Genomic DNA, 24,815 nt, shown 5'->3' with positions numbered 1-24,815 from the left:
TCTGGCCAAGACCGGACTTTCATAGGTGACTACTTTTCCGGTCTAATAGAAACAGAACAGGTGAATGTAAGGGCCAGAAGCATTCGTCTCCTGTTAGCCAGGCCGAGGATCGGGACCTAACCACGTTTGATCCTGAGATGCCTGCCGTCCATCGCGCAAGACACGCCGATATATCCTGCACCACCGAGGAAGGAAACACTGCCCCCTGGTGAACAGGGGGGCTGTGCCTCCTCATCGGTGATGGGCCCCATCCCAATCCCAATCCCAATCCCAATCCCAGTCCCAATCCCAACCGCAGAGGCTGGGGTGTGGCAGCCTTGGAGGAGGTGCAGTGCAGGGCTCCCTGTTGAGATACAGTGTGAAGAATCGTAGAATTAGAATTGACTGTGACGTCCAGGTTTTGTTCCCCATGCCCTCGATTCTTAGTACAGTGCCAAGCACGTAGTAGGTGACCAATAATTGAATGAATACGTGATGGATGGATGGATGGATGGATGGATGGATGGATGGATGGATGGATGGACGGATGGACGGACAGATGGCAGACTGATGGACAGGTAAATACGAATGAGCTATCCTGGAAAGTTAACGTAGAAAATGTAGAAAGATTGATTTTCACAGCTTCCCCTTTGTTGACTTTATGCAACCATCTCTTTGTTGTTGCATAGCAACTGATTTTGTATTTGTGATTTTTGTTTAACAGTTTTTTTTTTCTGATGGAACATCGAGTCTGTATAACAATTTCCAGTCCCTTAAGCATCAGCAATGAAGGTTTTTACTTAACCCCCTTGCCTCGTAAAACAGAAAAAGCCGCGGAGCATGCAGGTTTCCATCTCTTTGTTATCTTTTTTTTTATATAAATCCGTATAAACCGAAGTTTTATGAAAGTGGATGCAATTTTAAAAGTCCAGAGAGTCGTGTCTCTTTACCCCCGTCAGCCTGCGGTGGGTCCCCCGTCTTCCCCTGACTTTCAGACCTGGATACTCAGGCACCTACAGGGGGGATGTCCGTCCGCCGGGATTTGTTCGTGTCCTCGTGACTAGATCCAGATCGTACATTTTGGGGAGGAATATAATGGAAGTGATGCTGTGTTCTTGGATTCTAAAGGTTCATGATTTTTTTATTTTTTATTTTATTTTTTTTCAGAGGAAAGCAGAGGGAGAGAGAGGAATATCAATGATGAGAGTCATTGATCGGCGGCCTCCTGCACGTCCCCTGCAGGGGATCGAGGAGCCCGCAGCCCGGGCATCGAACCGAAATCTCCTGGGTCATGGGTCGGCTCCACCACTGAGCCACACCAGCCGGGCTAGGATTTTGATTTGTTTTATTTTGGGCTGTGTTAACCTTGACCAGGTGGTGAAGGTGGTGTACGTATTTCTTTTAGAAGGTAACATATTAGGCCCGTAAATGTTTGATAAATGAACACACGTAGGGACTGTGATAAAGGAGCCTTGAGATTTAAGTGAAACGTCTGCCGACACTGACGTGGAATAGTATGCGAAGGCCTAGAGCGCGTAGCGGCCGACGGCATCCCGCGTCCTACCCTGGACGCTGGAGTGACTAATTTTTAAATACAGTTTTAGTTGGCAAAGAAGGAAAGCCCTTGGTGATACTAATTCCTCCCGTTCTCAAGTCTTATGTGGGTGTAACCCTTTCCTCTTCTCTCAGCCAAAGGTTTTCTTTGTCTCCAAAAATGAGCTGTCGGAGAAAAGCCTTGTGTTCCCATTTTAGGTACTGAGCGGTTTCTTTCTCTTTTTGACTGTAAATGCCATGTTAATATAAAAAAAAAAAAAAAATTGTCAGGAGTGGACTCATTCTGAGAAACAGACAAGAGTTGTTTAGGTCCCTCCCCCGCCCCCCCCCTTAGGTTTGTTTCTCTGCTTTTGGTTTTGTTTTCTTCTGTCTGGTCCCGTTTCTCTCCAGTAAAATGTTCTTTTTAGAAGCAGGTGGCTCCAGGAGGGTGTCCGGGTATCGCTGATACGCGAGGGTGGCACTGAGTCGCCGGAGGAGGGCCGCGGCCCGAGTTCCCAGAGCCGGGGGGGGGGGGGGGGGGGGGGGGGCGAGTTGACAGCGAGACAGACCCGGATGTCGTAGAGCACGATACAGATCTGTGGGGCTTTTTAAGATTACAGAGGAGAAAGGAACTTGAGTCTTGACCAGAGGACCGCTTCGGGCCCTGCCTGTCAGGCTGTGGGGATGGTCACTCCCTCCGCTCTGTTGGGGGCACTTCTGTGTGAAAACATGAGAAACCCACGTGGGTTTTCTCAGGGTCCCGACGTGTACCGTGTCCCTCCCTTGCCTGTAGCTGGTGCACTGATGGGGTCTAACGCCGCTCCTTCTTCCCCCTCCCGAGCTTCCGTAGTTTTCTAGCTTTCTATTGAATACCATGTTCTTCTATTGAATGATTTTTTTTTTTTATTTTTTAATTTTCACCCAAGGACATGTTTAGAGAGAGGAAGGGTGGAGAGGGAGAGGGAGGGAGACATTGATCCATTGCCTCCTGTATGCGCCCAGGTCGGGAATGGAACCAGCAGCCTCTCGGTGCCCTGGAAGGCGCCCGGCCAGCTGAGCCACACCGGCTGGGCCTGGTGAATAATCTGATATGCGGTCATTTATTTTTCGGGAGTGTACTTGGATGAGGTCAGCCCGCATAAGTGTTTCTCTGTTCCGACCCTTTTTTCTAAGGAACGCGTCTCGGTCGCCACCGTAGCGCTTAGCACACGACCCTTGAATGGAGAGACCCGCTGCTGTTTATAAATCAGCATCTTCGGAGGCTGCGGCTCCCTGTCCAGATATTGACACCCCTGCCCCCGCCCTGTGTCAGTGGCTCAGTTGCTTCCTTTAACGGGTCATAGGACCCTTTAAAAACAAACACCAGGAGGGAATCGAGCCTCCTGGTTTGAGACCCACTGGGTTCTCCTGTTAGGACGAATCTCACGTGGCACCCAGGCCTCGCCTGGGGGAGAGAAGTCAGGCTTCTCATTGAGTCCCGCGGACACTGTGTAACCTACAGAAAAAAATCAGATGCCCTTAAATACTATTATTTTAATTACGGAGCGTATCGCTAGCTCTAGGGACTTGATGTAGAAAATAGTACCGTCTTCAAGATGAAAGCGTGTCACTTTGAGCAGAATAAACCTTTGTGGGTCTGTGTATCTAAGCGTCAGAGTGGCTCATCCTAATAGTCATCCATAGAAATGTCAGGTTTGTAATAGTTTGGTTTTCACAGTTCCCTTTAGGTTTGAGAGTCTGTCTTCCAGCAGGTAGCTATAAAAACCTGCTAGCACCGTCAGGAAACTGTAGAATCAACTGTAGGTTGATAGCTGCTTTGTTTCTAATAAGGGGAACTAGAAGGGCCAGGCTTTTTCTTAAACAGCTGATGCGTTCGCCGGGTTGGGTAGTACATGCTGGTCTTTCCTCCTTCTGACTCATCCGTGTGTTTGGTGGTAATTTAGTGACTGGGAGGCGCTGTAAATTATTGGTTATAATAAATTGATGTCATGCCCACAGCACAGCAGGCAGAAAGGATGAATTAGAGACAGAAATAGTAACAGGTTTTTGTCCGGGAAACCTCAGAGAATATAATGAGGTATTGCCGTGTTGGTTACTTTAATAAAAAAAGAGAAAGGGGGGAAAAATCCAAAAGATCAAATATTGAAACCTTCGGTTCAGTAAAACATTTCAGATTCAAAGCGTTATATTTTCTACTTCTGAAATCTCTTTGAACAGCTAAAGAACCTTTAAGAAATCTCTTAGCCCGGCCGGCGTGGCTCAGCGGTTGAGCATCGACCTAGGATCCAGGAGATCACAGATTCCCAGCCAGAGCACAGGCCCGGGTTGCGGGTTCAATCCCCGGGGGGGGCGTGCAGGAGGCAGCCGATCAATGACTCTCTCTCATCATTGATGTTTCTCTTTCTCTCCCTCTCCCTTCCTCTCTCTGAAGTCAGTGAAAATATATATTTAAGAAGAAACCACTGACCATAATTTCATAATTTATTTGTTGGTGATGGGGTATGTAGAGTATTGCAAAAAACCATCGGTGTCATTTTTAACCACTTTTTTGGGTAATTTTTTTTATTTTAAAATAATTCTAGACTTAAAACAATTTCAAGAACAGTACCAAGGGCTCCCGCATGCCCTTCGCCCAGACTCCCCAACTGTGAACACCAGCTTTGTCATTTTTCCCTGTTATTTTTCCCTGAACCTTTTCAGAGTAAGTTGCAGACCCAGTGCCCCTTTTGCCCCTAAATAGTTCAGTGTGTCTCTCCTCCGCGCAAGGCCTTTCACTTACCTAAACACAGCGTAACTATCGAAGCCAGGAAATTCATATTGACAATACCGTTATCTAATCTACGGGCCCTATTTATATTTCACAGCTCCTAATAACGTCCTTTATGGCAAGAAGGAAGGAGGGAGGCGGGGAGGGACCCTTCAATATTCAAGTGTTCCAGGATGCAGGCCAGGATCGCACTCAGTGCTTAGTTGACAAGTCCCTTAAGTGTCTTTTAACTTTGACCTTGTCTTTGCCATTCACGACCTTGACAGTGTCAAAAAGTACCAGCCAGTTATTTTCAGGGGCCCTCAGCTTGGGCTTAAAATAAAAAGGAAGAAACCCAACAACAACATCCTAAATTGGGGTCAGTGAGTGCTGCCAGGGGTCACAGATGCCCTGTCCCCGGGTCCCACTGCACCCCGCCGGCCTGCTGCCCTGCCCTCCCTGGCAGGCTGGGTGGACGAGAGCGGTCATAGGAGCCTGCGGAATCGCTAAAGCACACAGACGGCAGGCTGCCCCGCTGCAGTAGCCCACGTGGCAAAGTGCTGGCAGCCCGGCCGGCGTGGCTCAGCGGTTGAGCATCGGCCTAGGACCCAGGAGATCGGGGTTCGAGTCCTGGTCAGGGCACAGGCCCGGGTTGCGGGCTCGATCCCCAGCAGGGGGCGTGCAGGAGGCAGCTGATCCATGACTCTCATCATTGATGTTTCTCTCTCTCTCCCTCTCCCTTCCTCTCTCTGAAATCATTAAAAAATATATTTTTTTAAAAAAAGAAAGAAAATGTGCTGGCAGAGGTCTGAGGGGTGTTCTCAGCTGTGGAAATGGGCCCTTGGCTGGCATGCTGCTGACTTGAGACCCCTCCTGTCACCGCCAAGAGGCGTGAAGGCAGCCTCCAGTTCTCTCTCGGGCTCAAGTCAGGAAAGGTGGAAGGCGACAGCCTTCCTTCCTTTCCTTTCCACCTGGCTAGTCCGCTGTCTCTGAGAAGGCATCCCTAGAATAAAAGGAGGCAGAGGCGGCCGGCCCCTGGCCTCCGAGGGCCGCCACAGCTCCCGGGGAGCGCCCGTGTGCCCATCTTTCCTCCCTCGGGTGCTTCGAGCCGTAATCTTCTCCGTCCGGTTCCTCAGAGCTGCAACCCTCGGACCTGCCCTCCCGCCACCCAGGGTCCAGCTGGGGAAGGAGCCCCTCCTCCACCCAGAAAAGCCCCCAAAGGCCGTTAAGGAGGGAGGCCGGCACTGATGGCGGTAGTAATGGGCAGGTCCCTGAGGCCCCTTTCTGCAAACACCAGCTTCATGGTAGTCTTTGTGTAGTGGGTTTGCAGGGACGTGCGTCCAAATCTCCAGTGGTTCTGCATCGTGCCCCTTGCGGACAGTCACTGCTCCGCACTAAGAATTGGGGGACGTTTGTCCTCTCTCTTGTTCTGCCTTCTCCCGGCCCGCACGCACACGCGTGTGCACACACAGACACGCACACACACACACAGCCCTACCTGCAGGCACACCCTGGGAGGGCCACAGGCGTGGGATAGTGAGTGACACACAGAGCGCCACCCCCCAGACCCTGGCTCAGGGAAGGACTGGGTCCCAGGTAGACAGAACTGACCCCGGATGCCGACCTAGCCGGGCGAGCCCACATATGCAGAGGGGGGACCTGCTGCGCCCCACCAGAGAGCTGCCGGGGAACTGGGCCCGCCGGGGGCGGCTGCAGTGGGCAGGGAACCTAGGGACAGCCCAGAGCGGTTCTTTGGGGTGGATTGAATTGCCAGCGGGTAAATGACAGGCCCGGAGCTCCGTGTGGGAAAGGCCACCCCAACAGGACTGAGGACAGGAGAGACCTCCGCAGCAGCCGGGTGGGAAATGTGAGGGGACAGCCGACCAGGAGCCCAGCTGGTGGCTGCTCACGGCGGGCGCATCGGAGAGATGCGGGTGCAGGGGGGAGGCAGGGGGCAGCCGGGATCCCCGCCCAGGCCCGTTTTTATTGGTCTCGAGAATAGTCTTCGAACAATCCCCCTAATCTTGCTCATACTATTTATTTGCCCTAAATTGTAACCTGGGAGGGCACTTGCGTGTTCGGCCCCCCGGCTTCATCGTTAACGGGAGACTTGCCCAAGGACACGCAGCCGGTGGGAAGCGGAGCAGCCGCAGCTTCTCATCCCTTCTCTGCGTCCTACTTACCAGTCGCGTTTGATGTTACGACACAACCCTAATAATTTTGTTTATAGGTAGCATTTTGAGGGGTCAAAACTTCTGTTCTCTTTTACGTGGCAACTCATAAAAACCAGAAGAGAATTCTAGAGTAAGCCGGCTCCTGAAATGACTGCAAAGGACAGCATTTGGTCCCACTCAGCCTAGGTGGTGCCCTGAAGGGCGGTGAGTATTTGGAATGAAAAAAATACTTGCTTCAGCCTCTAAAGTGTCGGACGACTGAACAGCCATGCCCGGCTTGCCGTGGGTGCTCACAGAGTACCTGTTGTGCGAGCTGAATTCTGCGCGCGGAGTCGCTTTCCCTCGCCCTTCATTCATGCCGAGTGACACGTCCAAGAGCGGCGGTGACTTTAGAGGCGGGGGAAACGAACAAGCCCGGCGGTTCGTGGTCCTGGAGCCTCCTATTTTGGGGAGTGCTAGGTCTGTTTTTAGTTTCTCAAAACTGCCTTTTATGCACAAAACCGAAGAGGCACGAATGTGTGTCGCCAAAGGCGTAAGGCGCGCGGAGCTCGCTCCCGGCGCTGTGACTCGAGCTCCAGTGAAATGTGTTTGAGGAACTTACATCACGTGTTTGTGTTCCGTTTCCTTTTTGGTGAGGGGGTTTCTGGCATCGAATAGGTGGGACGCCAGATGGCTGGCGTCCAGAGATGCAGTGGGATGTCTTGTGTTGGGGAGACAGCGAAACAGATGAGCATGGCTGTGGTCCAGCAGCTTTCAGCCCAGCCGGGCGTGGCTCAGGGGTTGAGCGTTCACCTGTGAACCAAGAGGTCACCAGTTCGATTCCCGGCCAGGGCACATGCCCGGGTTGCGGGCTCGATCCCCAGTCGAGGGCGTGCAGAAGGCGGGCCGATCGATGATGTTTCTCTGTCTCTGTCGCTCTCCCTTCCTCTCTCTCTTAAAATCAATAAAACAGCCCGGCCGGGCGTGGCTCAGCGGCTGAGCATTGACCTGCGATCCAGGAGATCGGGGTTCGGTTCCCGGTCAGGGCGCATGCCCGGGTGGTGGGCTCGATCCCCAGCAGGGGGCGTGCAGGAGGCAGCTGATCAATGACTCTCATTGATGTTTCTCTCTCTCCCCCTCTCCCTCCCTCTCTCTGAAATCAATAAAAACATTTAAAAATATATCAATAAAAACATATTTTTAAAAAAAGTACTTTGAGAAGTAGCGATCCAGTGTTGGCCCGTGGGCTGCGGGGTTCACCAGGCTCCGCTTTAGTTACAGACAGGGGTGTTTTAGATCCTCCCTTGTCGCCTTGGTCAGTTTCTCAAATTTCTTTTTTCTCTGTAAAATGGGAATAATACCTCGGGGGTGGCCTGAGATGACACGGAATGATAGGTGAAATCCTGCTCAGAAAATTGTAGTTGCCACTGCATGGACGAATCTCTAATCTACGACTTGCAGAGGGGTAACCACTGTGACAGACACCCAGACGTGCAGGGGAGGTCGGCATTCACTTCTCTCTTAACAGCCCAGGGTAGGTGTTCCGGGATGGCACGGACTCTAGTCCTCGGGCCCAGTTTATGCGACATAATTGACTCGGAGGTTGAAAAGCTCCTCATCTGAGCTCCACGTAGGAAGGACGCTTCCTACAAGCATGTCCGTCGGCAAGAGTCCTTGCCTGTTAGCAACTGTCCTGTTTGTAGTTCCGGTTTTACGTTCGCTGTATTGCACGATGCTCTTCTAATTTAAATTTATATAAATGCCATAATCTGGGGTGTCCTTAGGAACTGCACCTAAATTTTTCTCTCCTGGGAGATTACTCTGGCTGTCACAGAAGGACACAAGGCCTTGAGAATATTCTCAAAACAGAGTATGAACCTTAACCCATCAGTCCAGATGGGAAATTTCCCCCAAGGGCGTCTCCTTTTAAATGTATATTGTGCGGCTTTTAGCTTTACCCTAACCACGCCACCAGCACCACCGGGGGTGCATTTGTGATTCAACGGGCGTTTGGGGAGCATGGAAGTTCCTTATTATTAGTCGTCAACCCTTAACCTGATGTTTAAAGGACTATAATTAATGGGCTTGCTGTCGAATTTACCAATAACTTGAGGGAGAATCTGAGATTGGATTAACGCCACCACCTTGGAGGGCAAAAAGCAAAGTTTGTGGTTGCTGAGTATTTGCATAGATACATCCTTGTCAATAAGCTAAAACAAAGACTAAACTAATTAAAACTAAACACACATTGCTTCTCTGTTCCAGGAACATGCCCGGAGCTCACGGTGAACCGCTAGGGTTGCCTACACCGGGGCGACGTTTCAGGGACTTAGACCCACACACACAGCGCCCACGTTTAACCGACGGCCTTTACTGCTCGCGGGCTGATTGTTCTGTAAGAGTTTTCTCGACCCCTGAGGTCTCGTTTTTTTTGTCCGCGAGCACGGCTGTGGGACAAGCCTTCCCTCTCTCCTTCACGGTGCAGTGTCACCGTGCCCCGTGACACCTGGCCTGACATCAGGATGGAACTCGAGAAACGCCTGGCCGAGAGGCTGGGGAAAAAGAAGCTCCCGTTTCTTCTAGTATAATTCATATTGACGGGGTTTTGTGCGTATTCCGTTGTTTAGTTAGAGCACGCTTATTTCACATACACGCTCGCTTGGCATATTTGTGCATAATTCATATTGGCCGACTTGGGTTAAGAAAGTGCATAACTTGGATTTGAATCCGTGTGCAGTTCTCTCCTGTTACCCCCCCGCCACACACACACACACACACACACACAATTTCTTTATGAGCAAACGCGCTTCTAGGCCTTCGGTTGATGTGACTTATTTAAGCGTCTCGCTTGTATGAAATTTTTGCTTTTCTTGTGGCTTATGATTTTAGCTTTTTCTTTGGTTAAGATCCTGATGGACAAGTAGTAGGAGAGCTCGATTTTATGTGTGAGTGTTGTTAGCCACTTTAGGAACATAAAATGGTCAGAAACTGAATTATTTCTTGCTCAGACACGGCCTACAGCAGGTCTCCCAAGGACGTCATTTCGCTATCACGTTGATGCGGTGCGGCGGGGACTCGGCTTCTGTCTGTACCTGTTAGCCTGGGGCGAGACGGGTTTGGTTGTGTGTCGTTCCGCTTGAAGTCCCGGGACCTCCCGGCGACGCCCAGCGGGGACGTACTGTACCTGCGTGTTTGCACTCGCGGCGGATTTGCCGAGAGTAACAGGCTTTCTTACCTTACAGGTGAGTTTGTGCCTAAGGACAAGATTTTTTTTAAATGTCAGCAAGAGGAAGTTTATAAGTGAGCCCTTGTCTTTTCAGTATATTATAATGAATGTATATTGCTTTTTAATAGAAAGGGTTTAAAATAGTAATCGTAAGTGATGCAAGTGTCTTTACGAGGTGGCATTTTAAGAATGGCGAGGCTCGTGGGATGCTCTGTGTCGGGCCACACTCGGTTCACAAAACCCCCCTTTACTTCACTGTAGCCCGTCTTTTTTTTTTTGTCTTTTTTTTAAATATATCTTTATTGATTTCAGAGAGAGGAAAGGAGAGGGAGAGAGAGAGATAGAAACATCAATGATGAGAGAGTCATTGATCAGCTGCAGCCCACAACCCGGGCCTGTGCCCTGACCGGGAATCGAACCCCGATCGCCTGGATCCTAGGTCAACGCTCAACCGCTGAGCCACGCCCGGCCGGGCTGTAGCCCGTCTTTATTATAAGACACACGTTGTGGAATCTGTTTGAAACTTTGGGGCACAGGCACAGAGACCTTGCCTTTCCTGGCAGCCTTCTCAGACGTGTGCTCTTAAAAATAGAATTTTGACTCCAGAGGCCCCAGCACCCCCCACCCCCAGCCGTCCCCGCCCACGGTCAGGGGCTGCGATTGGGTCTAGAAATAGGGGCAAGATGAGAAAGTGGGGGTGTACAGGGACTTGGGGACCGCTTGCGTGCGTGGTTCCAGCCCACGCGGGAGCGGGGAGCTCTGGCCGTAATGAGGAAATCCCACGCTCGGTGCTCGCAGGCAGCTCTCCCCGCTCTTTCTAGGACTTGAGAATTAGCCGTGTCCGATGGTGCAGGATGTTAGATCGGAAACAAGGGATGGAAGGGGGAGAGTGACGGCTCGATAGTCCCCCCGCCCGGGGATTCAGAGCGAAATTAGCTGAGAGGTTGCTGAACGTCCAGCCCGCTGGACTGATCCTCCCCAGAGGTGCGCCTGTGAAGCCCGTGGGTAAGGACGCCGGGGAGTAAACCCACTTGAGCAGCCGAGAGAGCTTTTCCTGGAATGAGCTGCTTCCTTCTGTTTTGCTAATAAAACCGAAGTCGCCCATCCTTGCGTTCAGGGATGATTTTCTTTCCCTCTTTCCAACGGAGAGATGACTGGCGCGCGCCCTACCTGGGCGTGACCTTCCTGCCGGGACTCAGTCTCTGCGCCCGGAGGGCACTGGGGGAAAGTCCCCTCGTTCCTTCTTTGAGTCGTTTCCACTTGAAAAGCCGGCCGGGCTGGCACCGGGACCCGCTTTGTCCTGGTGCCCGGCCAAGGCAGGGCGGCTGCCCACTGTGAGCAGCAGAGGGGAAGGAAGTGGGTGGAGAGGGAGCTGTGGCGATCCTGCCGAGCGCGGGCACCTTCCCGCATGACCCTCCTCTCCTGGCACCCTCGCCCCGCCGTGCCGGGACCCGGTGCCCACCTGCCCACAAAGCCGTGTGCCCGGCTGCGGCCCCCGCTGCCAACAGGGGGGTTCTCCTCGTAAGTGGAGCTTCCTGGGGGCCTCCGCACGCCGGGGTGGAGAGCGGTGCTGCCCCCAGGTCTTCCCGGCACCCGAGTGCGTGCGTCGTGCCACCTTGAACAGGGACTCGCCCCCCCCTCCCGTTTGCTCTCGTGGTTTATTTGCCCCAAGTCTGGTTCCAGCGGAGCTCACACACTTGTTCAGAAAGCTGGGGTAATCGTTTCTAGCTTTGATTTTTATTTTATTTATTGATTTGAGAGAAAGAGAAGAAGGGGGGGGGGGAGATGGAGTTGCTGCCCCACTCGTTTATTTAAAATCGGTTGCTGCTTGGATGCGCCCTGACCGGGGATTGAACCCGCAGCCTCGGCGTATCGGGGCGACGCCCTAACCCACGGAGCTGCCTGGCCGGGGCCATGGATAGCTTTTACACCTTTCGTACTGATTCTGCCATCCGAATGGTCACAGGCACCCGCGCCCCCCACACGTACACGCACACACACTGCAGTGCCTGGCCCCACACCCACGAGTGGCCGCACTGGCCGTGGGCCCCGCGGAGAGACTGGGAGGCTGGCCGGGTGGTAGCTGCCGAGGCCGCGGGGCCCGGCCCGGCGCCCGCTCCTTGCTCCCAGAGGTGGCCCTTGCACCAAGTTAGGGGAGTCCCATTTGGTAAAGAAATGACTGTTCCGGAGGGAGGGCAGCTTATTCTCTGGCCTCGGACCTGCAGTGCCCTCCGGACGCGTCCCTGACCCCTTGCTCCCCTGAGGCTCTGCTCAGATGGCCCCTGAGGCCGCCGCAGGCTTTCCCTTGGGTGCCTGCTTGTCCAATCTCTGGACGGGACTCTGGAGTGTCCGGTGCCGGGCGTCGTGTTTGCATAAGGCTTTGTTCCTTTAGCAACAGGTCTGCGTCCGGTCAGCCTTCACAGTGCTGCCACGTTTGCTTCTCTGTGGGGGAAAGAGGCAGGTGGTGACCGGCCGGCGGAAGTGACCCCGCCAAGGACACGCGTCCGTGAAGAGCAGAGATGGGAGTGGAGATCGCGTCTCGGCCGCGGGTCGGCGTGCTCCTTTCACTGGCCCTGCTGACCGTCCGTCCAAACCACAATCCCACCCCCCCCACCCCCACCCCCCCCCGCAAACTTCAGCGTCGCCACGGCGCTTCCTGTCCTGCGTAGATTGGCATCACTAACAACAGTTTCTGTTTTACTTTGCCCGGCTCCGTTCGCACTTATTTTGAAATGGGTCGGACTTTTCTAAAAGGCAGATTTCAGAATGTCACGCTAACCGCTCAAGACGCGTACATACAGTTCTCGTTTTTACCACAAGAGACCCAGCTGAAAGCCCATAAAAAGTTTACTTTTTTTGAGTGGAGTCTTCAAAATACAAAGTAGCTAATCCTTGAACTTCACTGGATGAAAATTGGGGAAAACCTACAGAAAACTAATTAGAAGAGACCTAATACGGGGACCCTATGCCCTGAGAGCCGGGGACAGGCCCGGTTTCGGCTGCGGTCTTGGCCTAATTATTAACAGACTTCCGCGTTCATCTGAAAAGTCCCGCGTCAGCAGTAACTCATCTGGAATCCCTACCTGTAGGTCCCTGAGAATGTCAGTTTGAATGTTTAAAACCTGCGACTACGGGTGGCTGTTTGGAAACTACCACCCCTTACGGCGGGTGTCTTGACATTCAGGCACCGGGTTTTCTCTGAGCCGATTTTCGGGACAAAGGAAACTAAAGCAGCCCTGGCCATGGCGCTCAGTGGTTAGAGCATCGGCCTGCACGCAGGAGGGTCACGGGTTTGAGTCCCGGTCAAGGGCACATACCTGGGCTGCAGGTTTGGCCAGGCAACCAATAGAAAGAGAAAAAAAAAATTAAGAAAACAAATTCTCTGCCATGGATTGAAGTGCTTACAAATCAGAATTGGAGCTGGATGTCGGCTTGGAGCGGCGACAGCCTGCTGAGCGGCTGAGGCACGTCCGTGGGGACGGGCGTTACTGTAAGCAGCCCCCGGGGAGGGCCGAGCCTTACGGGGGGTGCAGAGGACGGCAAGGACCCTGGCTGTGGGGACCTAGCAGGTCGTCGTTAACCGGAGACGAGACGTGGGTAGTTGGTGGTTATTGCAGCTGGGCCAGAAGTTCCTGGGAATAGTGTGACCTCGGCTTTTATAAGCCCCTCTCAGGTTTCCCCTGGAGTGGCTCAGAGTCCTGGGGCGTCTCGCAGTGTGGGGGACGGCTTTGCTGGAGGCCGGGATCACGGGGGTACCCTTCAGAACAAAACCGAGGGCTGTTGTGTGGACACCGGCTACTAAGCGAAACCATCGGTGGTGCCAAGGGCATCTTTAAAAAGCTTCTGTGCTGTGTTTTAAGTGAGAAAAGCCTTGTGGTTATTTAATAACCCGTGTGCGTTACCTGTCATTACCCCTGAATGCCGCGGATACGTTTTGACCCGATGCAGGTAGAACGCCTCCGGCCACATCAGGGCGGGCGGGTGCCCGGGTCTCGGGCCAGGACCTTGGAAGTCCCTGCCGCTGGTCCTCAGATCAGCGCGCGAGAGCCTGGCTTCCTCTGCTTGAAGGAACCTCTAGTCCAGTCCAGTCATTTTATCACTCAGGAAACCCGAGACCCCGCAAGTTCAGGGGACTTCTCCAAGGTCTTGCAACGTCTTAGCAGCATAAAAGCAATAAATGTCCCTATACAGTCTTATTTCTTACCCTTTTTTTTTGTTATATTCTAAACTTCCTTCCAGAGAAATACTACTTTTATTTTTCTAACCAGGAGCTCACTAAACACTCACTCTGGTCACACGATTATACTGCTTAAGGACCGTTGACCTTGGTCCCGCCAAATCCAGGGAATTGCCAGATCCAGCAACCCTGCTTCTGGGTATCCACCCAGGAGATTCGAAAACACTTATTTGTAAAGAGACGTGCACCCCTATGCTTCCTGCGGCATTATTCACAGTGACCAAGACACGGAAACAGCTAAGTGTCGTTCGGTGGGTGTGGCTCATATACAGCGGACACTGCTCAGCCGTAAGAAAAGATAAAATAGTGCCACTCGCGGCGACGCGGATGGACCTCGAGGGCGTCGTGCTCAGCGAAATAAGTCAGACAGAAAAGCACAGGAACCGTATGATTCACTCACATGTGTGGTAGAAAACAAAAAGCAACACATGAACAAACGTGAAAACAAACGAGAAAGGAAACTCAGAGATACAGACGAAAGAATGTGTCCCCAGGGGGAAAGGGGGTCACACGTACGGGGCCGGGAGGAGACTAGGCTTCGGTGCCGAGCACGGAGTAGAGTGTCATGTTATGAACTTGTACTCCTGAAATTTATATAATGTCATTAACCAGTGTTCCCGCAGTAAGTTTAATAAAAGTTAAAAAAAAAAAATTTGTTGTTGTTTAGGTTTCTTAAGGTCGCGGCCGGTACGTGTCCCAGCCAGCCTGCCAGGCAGGTGGCGCCCTTTTCTGAAGCATTTGTGTCCTGGCTGTGCCGGTTGTCGTGCTAAGTCAGTCCTTTGAGTGCCACAGTGTGCGGGTCACCGGCTAGTCTGCGCGTAGACTTGACCTTATTTTTTTATTTTTTTAAATATATCTTTATTGATTTCAAGGAGAGGGGGAGAGTGACAGAAACATCAATGATGAGAGAGTCGTTGATCGAGCCCGCAACCCGGGCATGTGCCCTGACCGGGAATCGAACCCCGATCGCCTGGATCCTAGGTCCACGCTCAACCGCTGAGCCACCCCTGGGCGGGCTTGACCTTATTTTTAATAAAATAAGTACTCCCTGCCCCAAACACACACAGACTTTTGTCTTGCAATAGATTTCTTCATTTAAAAAAAAAAAAAGAGAGAGACTATAGCACAACACTCCTTTCAGCCAGACGGCTGGAGCTCAGCCAGAGGGGCCTACGAGGGCTTGACTCTAACCTTAACATCCTTCGCCCGCCGTGCTCCGGCGCGTTTGGGCTCCCACAAGCGTGTTAGTGATTTTTCTCTTATTTGCGTCTTTAGCAGACACTCTGTGTTTCAGGTGAACCCACCTGGACTTCAATCCCCGCAAAGGTAATGGCCTCAGACAGCCTTGGAAGCCGTTCCGAGAAGCGTACCCTGAAAATGTCGGGGAACGCAGGGCCCCGGCGCGTCTGAAACCAGTCACGCCCAGAAGGCTGCGCCCTTGCAGGGGGCGCCCAGCGGAGCGCGCCGTCCCTGTGGGGGGCCGATAGTCAAGAATGAAAAATGTGCTGCCCGTTTTTACATTTTAAAATACGTCCGGGAGCCCGGCCGGGCGTGGCTCAGCGGTTGAGCATTGACCTAGAATCCAGGCGATCGGGGTTCGATTCCCGGTCAGGGCACAGGCCCGGGTTGCGGGCTCGATCAATGACTCTCTCATCATTGATGTTTCTATCTCTCTCTCTCCCTCTCCTTTCCTCCCTCTGAAATCAATAAAGATATATTAAAAAAATAAAATAAAATGCGTCCTGATCCGAGGAGCCGGCCCAGCCCCTGTATGTTAGCTGCCAAGCATATGGCACCGTGTCAGCTTCGTCGGCTGTGTTCTGCGAGGCCGTCCAGCAGCTTCCTGCTCGCTCTGCTTACAGACCTGACCGCTTACGACTAGCTCTCGCCTGTCTGTTGAGCACCCTGGGGTGTGTCCGCCCCGAGCTGGGCCCCGGAGATGGAGGCAGTGAGCATCTGCGCTGCCCTCCCGTGCCCTGCAGGGCTCGGCGTCCCTGCCCGGCCGCTGGAACAAAAATCGGGGAGCCTGGGCGGCTCAGACGGAGGCCGCGAGCGCGAGGTCAGGCCGTCGGCATGGTCCTGCTCTAGCGAGGGCCCGCTGCCCGGTTTGCAGGCGGCTGCCTCCCTGCTGTATCCCCTCGCGGTGGGGGGGGGACCCCCGTGATCCCAGAGGATGGGGAAGCAGAGCTGGGGACCGAAGGTCAGCGCTGGCCCGTCTCGCCGCTACCTGAGAGTCCAGCGAGCGGGGACTACGCGGATCCCTCGCCAGAGCCAGCTGGCCCTCCGCGCTCTCTTTTTATTTTAAGGCGTTCTTTGGAAGTTATTACCCTTCTTTTTACTCTCACTGGCTTCATTTATTGGGAGCTGATTGTATACAGAAAGGAAATCGTATGTAAAAACGCTGATCTATATATTTTTGTTACTGTGTCCGTTGCAGTGGCTCGGCAGACGTTCATTAGACTCCGTCACGTGGTGGTTCGAATGTGCCGGGGAGTTGAGTCTGTTCTCTATCCAACTTAAGGGAGTGGCCCATGTTGGCTGATGGACCTCAAACTTTTGTTCCCCCGAACCCGTATCATAGGACAGAGCGAGCGCGGGGTGGGCTGTGAAGCCCCCTTGCATTGCCTGCCCCTCGCTTGGCATTGTGAGCCCCACACACGCGGCGCTGTGCTGGGGGCCGGTGCTGAGCGAGCAGAGTCCCCCCAACCCCCACAGAGGACCCGACGTGAGGAGCATGCGGGCGTTTGAAGGACTTTCTTTTTTTAATTTTTTTAAATATCTTTATCGATTTCAGAGAGAGGAAGGGAGAGGGAGAGAGAGAGAAACATCAATGATGAGAGTCATTGATCGGCTGCCCCCCGCATGCCCCTTACTGGGGATCGAGGAGCCCGCAACCCGGGCCTGTGCCCTGACCGGGAATCGAACTGCGATTTCCTGGATCCTAGGTTGACGCTCGACCACTGAGCCACGCCGGCCGGGCTAAAGGATTTTCAAAGTGCGCACTTGCAGCGACCTTGGGATGTCGAGCTTACGATTTTTCTTCCTGGGAAAACTTATTCATTCTTCCCTTTGGCTGCAGAATTTACTGGCCAGTTCTGGTCACGCTGGGGAAGTCTTGTTTCTTTCCGCAGTTTATAGCCATTAGTCCTGATCTCCGTGGGCTGCCATAGACCGGGCTTTCCCAGGGCCTTTAGTGTGCTGTGGCTCGTGTAGAAGGATTTCTGATATTTAGATTTCTTTTTTTTTTTTAAATATGCAGGTATGGCCCTGGCCGGAGTGGTCAGTGGTTAGAGCGTCGGCCCCACAGTTGCAGGTTCGATCCCTGGGCCTGGCCAGGTTGCATGCGGGAGGCAACCGGTCGATGTTTCTCTCTCTGCCCCCTCCTCCCTCCTCCCCTTGCATCCTCTCTAAAAATCAGTGGAAAAATATCCTCAGGCGAGGGTTTTTTAAAAAAACGTGCAGGTATGTAACGCAACAGAAACATAAAAACAAATCAAGGGACGCCCAGTCACCTGGTATTAAGCAAGCTGTCTTTTTCTTCCTTAACAGATGCAGCAGCTTTTTTACGAGAATTACGAACAGAACAAAAAGGGGTACATTAGAGATCTCCACAACAGTAAAATCCACCGGGCCATCACGCTGCACCCCAACAAAAACCCGCCCTACCAGTACCGGCTCCACAGCTACGTGCTCAGCCGCAAAATCGCCGAGCTCCGCCACCGCACCATCCAGCTTCACCGCGAGATCGTCCTGATGAGCAAGTACAGCAACACCGAGACCCACAAGGAGGACCTGCAGCTGGGGCTCCCCCCCTCCTTCACGCGCTTCCAGCCCCGCCAGCGGGAGGAGATCCTGGAGTGGGAGTTCCTGACGGGCAAGTACCTGTACTCGGCCGCCGACGGGCAGCCGCCGCGGAGGGGCCTGGACTCGGCGCAGAGGGAGGCCCTGGACGACATCGTCATGCAGGTCATGGAGATGATCAACGCCAACGCCAAGACCAGGGGCCGCGTCATTGACTTCAAGGAGATCCAGTACGGCTATCGCCGCGTGAACCCCATGTACGGGGCCGAGTACATCCTGGACCTGCTGCTCCTGTACAAGAAACACAAAGGGAAGAAGATGACCGTGCCCGTGCGGAGACACGCCTACCTCCAGCAGACCTTCAGCAGGATCCAGTTTGTGGAGCACGAGGCGCTGGACGCCGAGGAGCTGGCCGCCAAGATCAACCGGGAGTCCGGGTCCCTGTCCTTCCTCTCCAACTCGCTGAAGAAGCTGGTGCCCTTCCAGCTCCCCGGGTCGAAGAACGAACGCAAGGAACCCAAAGAGAAGATCAACATCCTGATCCCCCTGTCGGGGCGTTTCGACATGTTCGCGAGGTTCATGGGAAACTTCGAGAAGACGTGTCTCATCCCCAACCAGAACGTCAAGCTGGTCGTGCTGCTCTTCAACTCCGACTCCAACCCCGACAAGGCCAAGCAGGTGGAGCTCATGAGGGACTATCGCGGCAAGTACCCGAAGGCCGACATGCAGATCCTGCCCGTGTCCGGGGAGTTCTCCAGGGCCCTGGCCCTGGAAGTCGGGTCGTCCCAGTTCACCAACGAGTCCTTGCTGTTCTTCTGCGACGTCGACCTCGTGTTCACGGCGGAGTTCCTGCAGCGGTGCCGTGCCAACACCGTGCTGGGCCAGCAGATATACTTCCCAATCATCTTCAGCCAGTACGACCCAAAGATTGTTTATAGCGGGAAAGTTCCCAGCGACAACCATTTTGCCTTCACCCAGAAGACGGGCTTCTGGAGAAACTACGGGTTTGGCATCACCTGCATTTATAAGGGAGACCTCGTCCGGGTGGGCGGCTTCGACGTTTCCATCCAAGGCTGGGGGCTGGAGGACGTGGACCTTTTCAACAAGGTGGTCCAGGCCGGCCTGAAGACGTTCCGGAGCCAGGAAGTCGGAGTCGTCCACGTGCACCATCCCGTCTTCTGCGACCCCAACCTTGATCCCAAACAGTATAAAATGTGCTTGGGGTCCAAGGCCTCCACCTACGGGTCCACGCAGCAGCTGGCCGAAATGTGGCTGGAAAAGAATGACCCGACCTACAGCAGGAGCGGCGGTGCCAACGGCTCCGTGAGGACCGCCTGATGTCCAGCTCCGCTGGCGAAGACGCTTTGAATTCTCTAATTTATTTTTCAGACTTTTTTTTTTTTTTTTTTTTTTTTGTACGATCAGTTTTCAAAGTCCACACGAGGATATATTTTACACGTGACTTTCTTACCGAGGACTCCTTGAGAACTGAGCTTCCCCGAGCAAAAAAAAAAAAAAAAAAATGTGATCATGATGTTTGCCTTTGGACGCGCCCTTCTCGCCGGACGTCACGTAGCAGACCCGCTTAATCACTACTTGAAGTGTATCCGATAAACGGACCTTCGGTGGCTGTTGTCCCATTTCTTTTTCCAGACCCCTTTGCGGCAGTCCCAGGGCGGACGGCAAGAGTCCCTGCAAAGTATTATTGTAACAAAACACTGTAACTCTGGTCGATGTTTCGCCGTCACTGTTAACCTTGCGCAGTTCCTACCTTTTTGTCTTTTTCGCGAGCATTTTTCGAAAGCCATTTCGTGTTCCTTTGTAAAATAAGGAAATGTGAGAATAGCCCGTACAGTCACGGTCACCTCCAGGGGAGCCCCCCCCCCCGAGGTCACGTAGGGTTTCACAGGCCCTGGGGGGGCCGGGAAGACGCCGGGAGAGACTCGGGCTGTCCTCAGTCGTTGGCGTGGCCTCAAGGGACCCGGCGTTACATTCCGAGAAGGCTTTGGGTGTTTTTGTTTTTTTCCTCTCTTCCTGACCCTTCTCTTTAAAGGATTAACCTTCAGGCTGGCAAAGGAGAATTACGGTAACGAATCCGACGTTCGCCAAGTTCAAGCAGAAACAGCGCCCGCCCTGGCGGAAGAATTGGGGGGAACGTGCCGGCTTCCGCTCGCTCCCTCCCGTCTGCGACACCGGTGGCCGCGGCTGTTCCATCCTTCGATGACCTTTTTTTTTTTTTTTTTTTTACCTTTGTATCTGAAATACCTTTAATTTATTTGCTACGCATTGATTAGAGCGCTGCCACTTCTCCAGTACCCGTCGGGCGTTAGTATTTATGTGTATCGGGATGCGTTTAGTGGGTTTTATTTGCAGTAAACTGATCTCCAAAGATTTCCTTCCGAAAATGCTTCCCCCCCGCCCCTTCCCACATTCCATCCCGTTTTCCCAAATATCAAGTGTTCTTGACAAATTTTGGTGCTCACGCGTTTTAGGGACAAAAGTGAAACGAACCTGTCATCAGATCAAACGTGCCTTAATAAAAAATAAAAAAAAATTTTTTTTTTTTTTTTTTTTAATTTAGATTTTGAGCAGTCGTAGCCTCGCCATTTTAATATCGGTCATTGGAGATCCGCTTATTTGTAAATAGCCTGTTGCTCATTTGGAAAAATAAACCAGTGAACAGTATTTTTCTATCGGACTTTGCGGAACCATTTTGTCTCATTTGCTCCCGTTTTAGCCGAAGAATTGTAATATATTCGGAGAGTAAAAAAAACTTAAGGACGGATTTGTGACGCCTTTTCCGTTTATTTGCGGGGAACGTTTATGCGGCCTCCCGTTTGGGAGTGAAATGAAACGAACTTTCAAGGGCTGCTGCTTCTGTTTTCCCCTGGAATTACCTCATCTCATCCTTGTGTGTTTCTACAATGAAGGTCTTCAAACCAGGTCCCCCCCCCCCCCCCAGCTCCTTGGTACAAATGCACCTTCCTGGCCCAGCCTTGGATGCACCTCCTGGGCCCGTGTGTGAGGCCGGCTCGCAGACGCTTTAGGGTAGATCCAGCTACAGGCCGAATTGTGTGCAGTTGCTGCATAATCCAAAAAAGTCAGGTTTTGCCCTGGCCGGTGTGGCTCAGTTGTTGAGCACTGCCCCGGGCACCGAGAGGTCGCTGGTTCGATGCCCGGTCAGGGCACAGGCCCGGGGTGCAGGCTCGGTCCCCAGCAGGGCGCGTGCAGGAGGCAGCCGATCGGTGACTCTCCTCATGGATGTTTCTCTTTCTCTCTCTCTCTCTAAAAAATCAATAAAATATTTTTAAAAAGTCAGGTTTTGGATGCCAGGGTAGCAAGGCTTGTGGATGCGAACTGCACTCCCGGGGCAGGTCTCTGCGGTGTAACGACCGTCACGACCCAGGGTAACGGCATGCCCGCGGTGGGAATTGCTGCCATTCAGCCTGATTGCCATTTACTCTGCGGGAGTGTCTGGTTTTTCCCCGGGAAAGAAAGCCCAGCCGTTTTTATATCTCAGTACCGAAGAGCGCAGTGTGTGTCTTGATGACAAAGCGGCTTAAATTCTCTCATCATAACGGCAACCTATAGGGGTTTGGGACGGGGCGTGATGGCTTTCTCGAGCTAGAACGTCCGTCCAGCGTCTTGGTGACACTTTGTTAAGATTCGCCATCTCCTTCCCCTTCCCACTCTGGCTCAGGCATGTTTCCTCACCCCCCCTTCGTGAAGGCTCGGTGTCCAGAAATGCTGGACCCTGTCATCCCAGGCCCTTGCCCCCGGCCTCTCAGGCCTGGACTCTGCCCACCGGCCTGCAGGGTTACCTTCTTCCCGGCCACTCCGGTCCAGCTGCCAGGGCCCCTCTTCCTCAAGCCCCCCTCCAAATCGGCCGCTTCTGTCACCTCCTCCCGGAGACTGGACTCTCTCGGTCCCCTCCTCAGGAACCTCCTCCAGCCAAGCTGGTCCCCGAGGTTGTGGGACATGTCTCTCTCCTGCTGGGGACTCTATTGCATTTTTAATTTAAGTGAGAAGGAACCACGTGCTTGTTTGGGCACCTGGACCTGCGCCGGCCTCCGGCTGTGGGACAGAAGTGGACCCGGTTCTCTGATGACACAGTGGGTGTGGTTTCGGAGGCCAAGGCAGGGCTGGGTGGGCTTCCAGGGCCTTGTGGTCGTGTGTATGGGAGCCCTGCCCGAGGGGGAGGAGGGGAGGCTTGTCTCGGGCAGATACTGATCTGCACCCCTTCTGGGTGACGGTCACTTGTCCAGCACTGACCCTGGGCCAGCCTGAGACGCACAGTGTGCACGGGGACCATAGCGCCCCAGGGCTTTCATGCTCGGAGGCAGAGCCAGGGGTCATGAAATGTAGGTCAGGCGACAGTCCTGGCCGCTGGGCGCCAGGGAGGTGGGCTCCCTTTTCCCGAGGGCCGGCCGCCGGAAAGGGCAGGTGCTGCTGGTGGCCCTGCCGCTGGTCACAGAAGTAGCCCGAAGCCTCTGAAACCAGGCTCCCCTGTGCCCCCAGACACCGTCAGTCCAGAGATCAAGTGCTTGGCCTCTGCAGACGATGTCTACCTGCGCCTCCTTCCTGCCCGGGCCCCTGGCCACGTCCTGCTTCACGAAGCCGAGCTGACCTCGGATGCGGGGCCGCCAGCACGCGCCTCCCCCCGGCAGGCTCGGGCACTCACGCCGCTTGTCAGGACGGGCGACCGGGTTCAGTGACAGTCACGATGTGCTTCACCCTGTGCCCTGGAGGTGCGGGTATTCACCGCTGTGTGTCCACAGGTAGAAGGCATGTGCTGGCGAGCCCGTCCCCGCCCCCCACCTCCTAAGGACAATGTTAGGGGAAGGCGGGTTTTCACAGGCGTGTCCTTGGCCTTCAAGGCCCATCCTCCAGGAAGGTGACACACCTGGGGGACTGTGGCTACTGAGGGCTCTGCCCTGGGCCCAGACTTCCAGGGTCTCCCCTGTGCTTTCTTGTCACCAGGGAAGCTGGGCCAGCCCGCCTGCCCCTGCCCGGGCGCAGCCCTGGGGATTAGGCTGCGTTGCTGCGTCTGAACTGCTGTAATCTGGGCGGCAAAGGCGCTTAGGTGCCCTGGGGATGGGGCCGGCGGGGGACCCGTCTGCTGCAGCGACTGCCCAGGGCTGCTCCTGCCTCCACTGGCCCCACTGCGCTTTCCAGGGCCCGAAAGATGCCCCCTGCTGTCCCACGACGGAAAAGGCCACTGACACCCGAAGTGCTTGGTCTCACTGGTTATAGACTCAGTGAAAATGCAAGTTAACAGCGCAGTGGATCATAACACAGCGACGACTCCTTTCATGTGACTTCAGTAGAAAGAAAAAGCTGCCCTGTTCGGTTTGCTATGGCTCAGGGATTTGTTTTTTTGCAGGGATGTGGGGGGGGGGGTGTGGGTTTCAAAACTTTCTCCTGGAAACCGTAGGGCCACCAGAGTGTGGACTGGTTGTCACTGAGGCAGTTAAACCATGTTAAAGGCCTGTCTCAGGTATCTTTTAATGTATTTCATTTACCACTAGTTCTGTTCTAGTTATGAGGGTCTTCATGTTTTGTTACTGCTGTCAGAAAACAAAATTTGGGCGCTGACTGGGGTGGCTCAGTGGTTGGAGTGTTGGCCCACATGCATGCACTGAACAGACACAGGTTCGATTCCCGGTCAAGGGCATGTACCTGGGTTGCAGGGTCCATCCCTGGCCAGCATGCAAGAGGCAACCAATCCATATGTCTCCCATCTATGTTTCTCAACCCCTTCCACTGTCTCTGAAAAAGAAAAGATCAGTGTAAAAGAAATATATTCTCCTGTGAGGATTAACAAAAATAAAACAGGGTAGATTTAAAAAAAAAAAAAAGGCTGCCTTCCTAGAGCTGACCATTTCCCTCCTGTTGGTTATCTCTAGGGTCCCACTGTCCCGTCTTGAGTATTTGAGTAAAACCGCGATGAGCATCTTTTGCCCGTAGCCCTTTTCACGTACTCGGATCATCAAATAGATTTCCAGGCCTGGGGCTTCGTGGCTTCATGTTTGCCTATTTCTGACTTAACACTTAAGACATTTGGTATTTTACTTGGTCAGCATGGACATTTGGTCCTATGAGCAATTCTAATAAAACCTTTTAAAAATAAACCTGAACAGCTAAGTGACCTTCAAGAAATACTATGGGGCCCTGGCAGGTGTTGCCCAGGGGTTGGAGTGTCAGCCCAAGCACTGAAAGGTCTCAGGTTCGGTTCCCGGTCAAGGGCAGGTACCTGGGTTGCAGGTTCGGTCCCAGGCCCCCGTTGGGGCGCGTGCAGGAGGCAACTGATTGATATGTCTCTCTCACATCAATGTTTCCCTCTCTCTCTCCCCATCCCTCCCACTCTCTCTAAAATCAGTGGAGAAAATATCCTTGGGTGATGGTTAACCAAAAAAATTCTATGGGGATGCTGCACCCAGTGTCTTGGTTGCAACATCCCATGAAAACGCAACCCCACAAGCCCAGATCTCACTGCAAAACCTGAGTCATTGCACAGCGAGAAAGGCAGACAGACTTATCAATGACTCAGGGAGGCGAGGCAAGTTCCAGACAGAAGGACTCCCCTCCCAGGCCGCAGACATTCGTCCCCGGAGACCGGAGGGCAGGGCAAGGGGCGGAAGTGGTCAGCTCCAGATAAGAGTGGCTCTTTCCAGATGTCATAGGTGGCGAGGTGCTGGGGGACACGTGGACGTGGCCAGAGGCACCAGGGCTCCCTCCGTGCAGCCCGAAGCGAGCGGTTCATTTTCTGATGGGAAACGTGTGCATGCGAACACAGATGGGAATTGATTTCACTCAGTTCGTTCATTCAAAAAAATGTCATTTGCTTCAAAGAGGAAGCCGCTGTGCACTTTTTCTATGTTCTAGGTAAGCTTTCAGGATTCATTACGTATTATGAAATAATACATGTAAAATATATAGGGGCGAACCTCTTGACTTTTGCACAGGCTGGAGCCGGCTGAGGTCGGAGGTGGCCACCGCAGTCCGTGGGTAACGAGTTTACATTATGATTCACGGCCCTTCTTTAAAATTAGATCTGGGGACTGGCCTTCCCGCAAAAACTCCCCGGGCCCCGTTTCTCTGAAGAGGGCTGTCAGTGCAGGCCCTGGCTAGGATGTGACA

At 53.3% G+C, this 24,815-nt stretch overlaps 1 protein-coding gene across 1 annotated transcript in view; it reads left to right on the top strand.

Moving 5' to 3' along the window:
• Nucleotides 1-19,533, top strand: part of CHSY1 (chondroitin sulfate synthase 1) — a 41,366-nt gene extending 21,833 nt beyond the window's left edge. Inside the window, exon 3 of the mRNA XM_016200353.2 lies at nucleotides 17,424-19,533. Coding sequence (XP_016055839.2) covers nucleotides 17,424-19,013 — 1,590 coding nt within the window. The 3' untranslated portion in view covers nucleotides 19,014-19,533. The remainder of the gene's footprint in view (nucleotides 1-17,423) is intronic.
• The last annotated feature ends 5,282 nt before the right edge of the window (nucleotides 19,534-24,815 follow it).

The sequence above is a fragment of the Miniopterus natalensis genome, chromosome 22, assembly GCF_054644295.1.
Source record: "Miniopterus natalensis isolate mMinNat1 chromosome 22, mMinNat1.hap1, whole genome shotgun sequence".
In the NCBI taxonomy this organism is placed as follows: domain Eukaryota; kingdom Metazoa; phylum Chordata; class Mammalia; order Chiroptera; family Miniopteridae; genus Miniopterus; species Miniopterus natalensis.
This window is presented reverse-complemented; position numbering and strand designations above follow the sequence as displayed.